General features: G+C 54.5%; 1 protein-coding gene across 1 annotated transcript in view; it reads right to left on the bottom strand.

Moving 5' to 3' along the window:
* MELLADRAFT_104855 (uncharacterized protein) overlaps positions 1–1,247 on the bottom strand; it is a gene marked incomplete at both ends in the record, with an annotated part of 5,644 nt that extends 4,397 nt beyond the window's left edge. Inside the window, one exon of the mRNA XM_007407983.1 lies at positions 277–1,247. Within this exon, the coding sequence (XP_007408045.1) occupies positions 277–1,247 (971 nt within the window). The remainder of the gene's footprint in view (positions 1–276) is intronic.
* Between the last annotated feature and the right edge of the window lie 66 nt (positions 1,248–1,313).

The raw sequence follows: 1,313 nt of genomic DNA, 5'->3' as shown, positions 1-1,313 counted from the left end.
TATATCTCCCCAAGCGGGCTATCTTGAAGCTGTCGCCCAACGTAAGGATGGAGAGGAGCCTTGACGTGAGCAAAGGTGAACTCCTTCAAAACAAAAGGTGTCGGTTCTGAAAGGATCGCAGGACGTACCGTGATTGGTACCGGCAAAGGCCGTCAAACGAGGTGTAGCTGGTCAACCGCGTGTTCCGAGAGGAGGTTCGTCCCTGCACCGGTATCAATTAGAACACGAAGGGGTACCCCGTTCAAAAGCCAGCTCATAATCAGGGTCTTGCCATACATAGAATAATCAGGAGAAGCTTCGTACTCAGCCGCCTCCACAACATCGTCATCGGCTGGCCCGTTCAAGTGGTTGATCAATTGCTCGTAAGCAGCTAGATCTGCACGTCCCAGGTCAGGAAAGTTACCCGTCGCCGCAACATCCACCGAACTTTGACCCGTTTCCACCGTCGCCACGTCCACACGACGAGATGGTCTCGCACCACCTGTCGGCACTGCAGGTTTAGATGGTGGGATAGGTGCGCCACCCTTGGCGGATGGATAGGGTGGTGCTCGCGGGAACTCCATAGGAACGGAAAAAAACGTAGCACTAGGTCTCGCTTCGCAACCTCCCAACCACTTGTTGCACGAGGTTTTGCAGCGAGGACATAAGCCGATGGATCGCATGTAAGCGCCAAAACGGACATTACGGGCTTGAAGCTCTTCAGGCGACAGAGGAGGACCGTTGGCGTTCGAAGCCGCCGGATTAACCGAGTGAGTCGATCTAGGATGAACAACTGGTGTAGTACCCGCTGCAGTCGAGGAGGGTCCCGCCGTCGATTGTGATCGGCCACCGTTCCGCCCGTCAATTGATTGGGCAAGGAGCCAAATGGAACCGAGTCGATCCTCGAAGACAGGGAACGAGAAGCGCTTCGTTAGAGGGTCCAGGCTGTTCTTCACGACGCGCTCCATCTTGATCCACGCCTTAAACGTCCCTGATGTCCCTCCCACTACCGCCTCAGCCAAACTCTCATCACTACAGTCATCAACCCCAATTTCCTCTTGAATCATCCTAGCCCGTCCACAATAAGCTGTTACCGACTCATTCCCCTTCATGGCTAATTCACGTAAGCGCTCCTTAGCCGCTTCATCCCAACCAACCGGCAACACCACACCTTGCATCTCCAACATCACAGACTCCCACGTCTTACCCTCAAAGTTGTGTTCCGATCGCCGGCACCAAGACGAAGCCGGGTCATTTGCCAGGACCATCGGGAGTATACGAAACCGATCTTCCGGTCGATCAATTTGTTTGACGCGGAAGGTGGTCTCCATCTG

The sequence above is a fragment of the Melampsora larici-populina genome, assembly GCF_000204055.1.
Source record: "Melampsora larici-populina 98AG31 unplaced genomic scaffold MELLAscaffold_11, whole genome shotgun sequence".
Classification (NCBI taxonomy): domain Eukaryota; kingdom Fungi; phylum Basidiomycota; class Pucciniomycetes; order Pucciniales; family Melampsoraceae; genus Melampsora; species Melampsora laricis-populina.
Note: the sequence above shows the minus strand (reverse complement) of the source record. Positions and strands in the feature narration are given on the sequence as shown.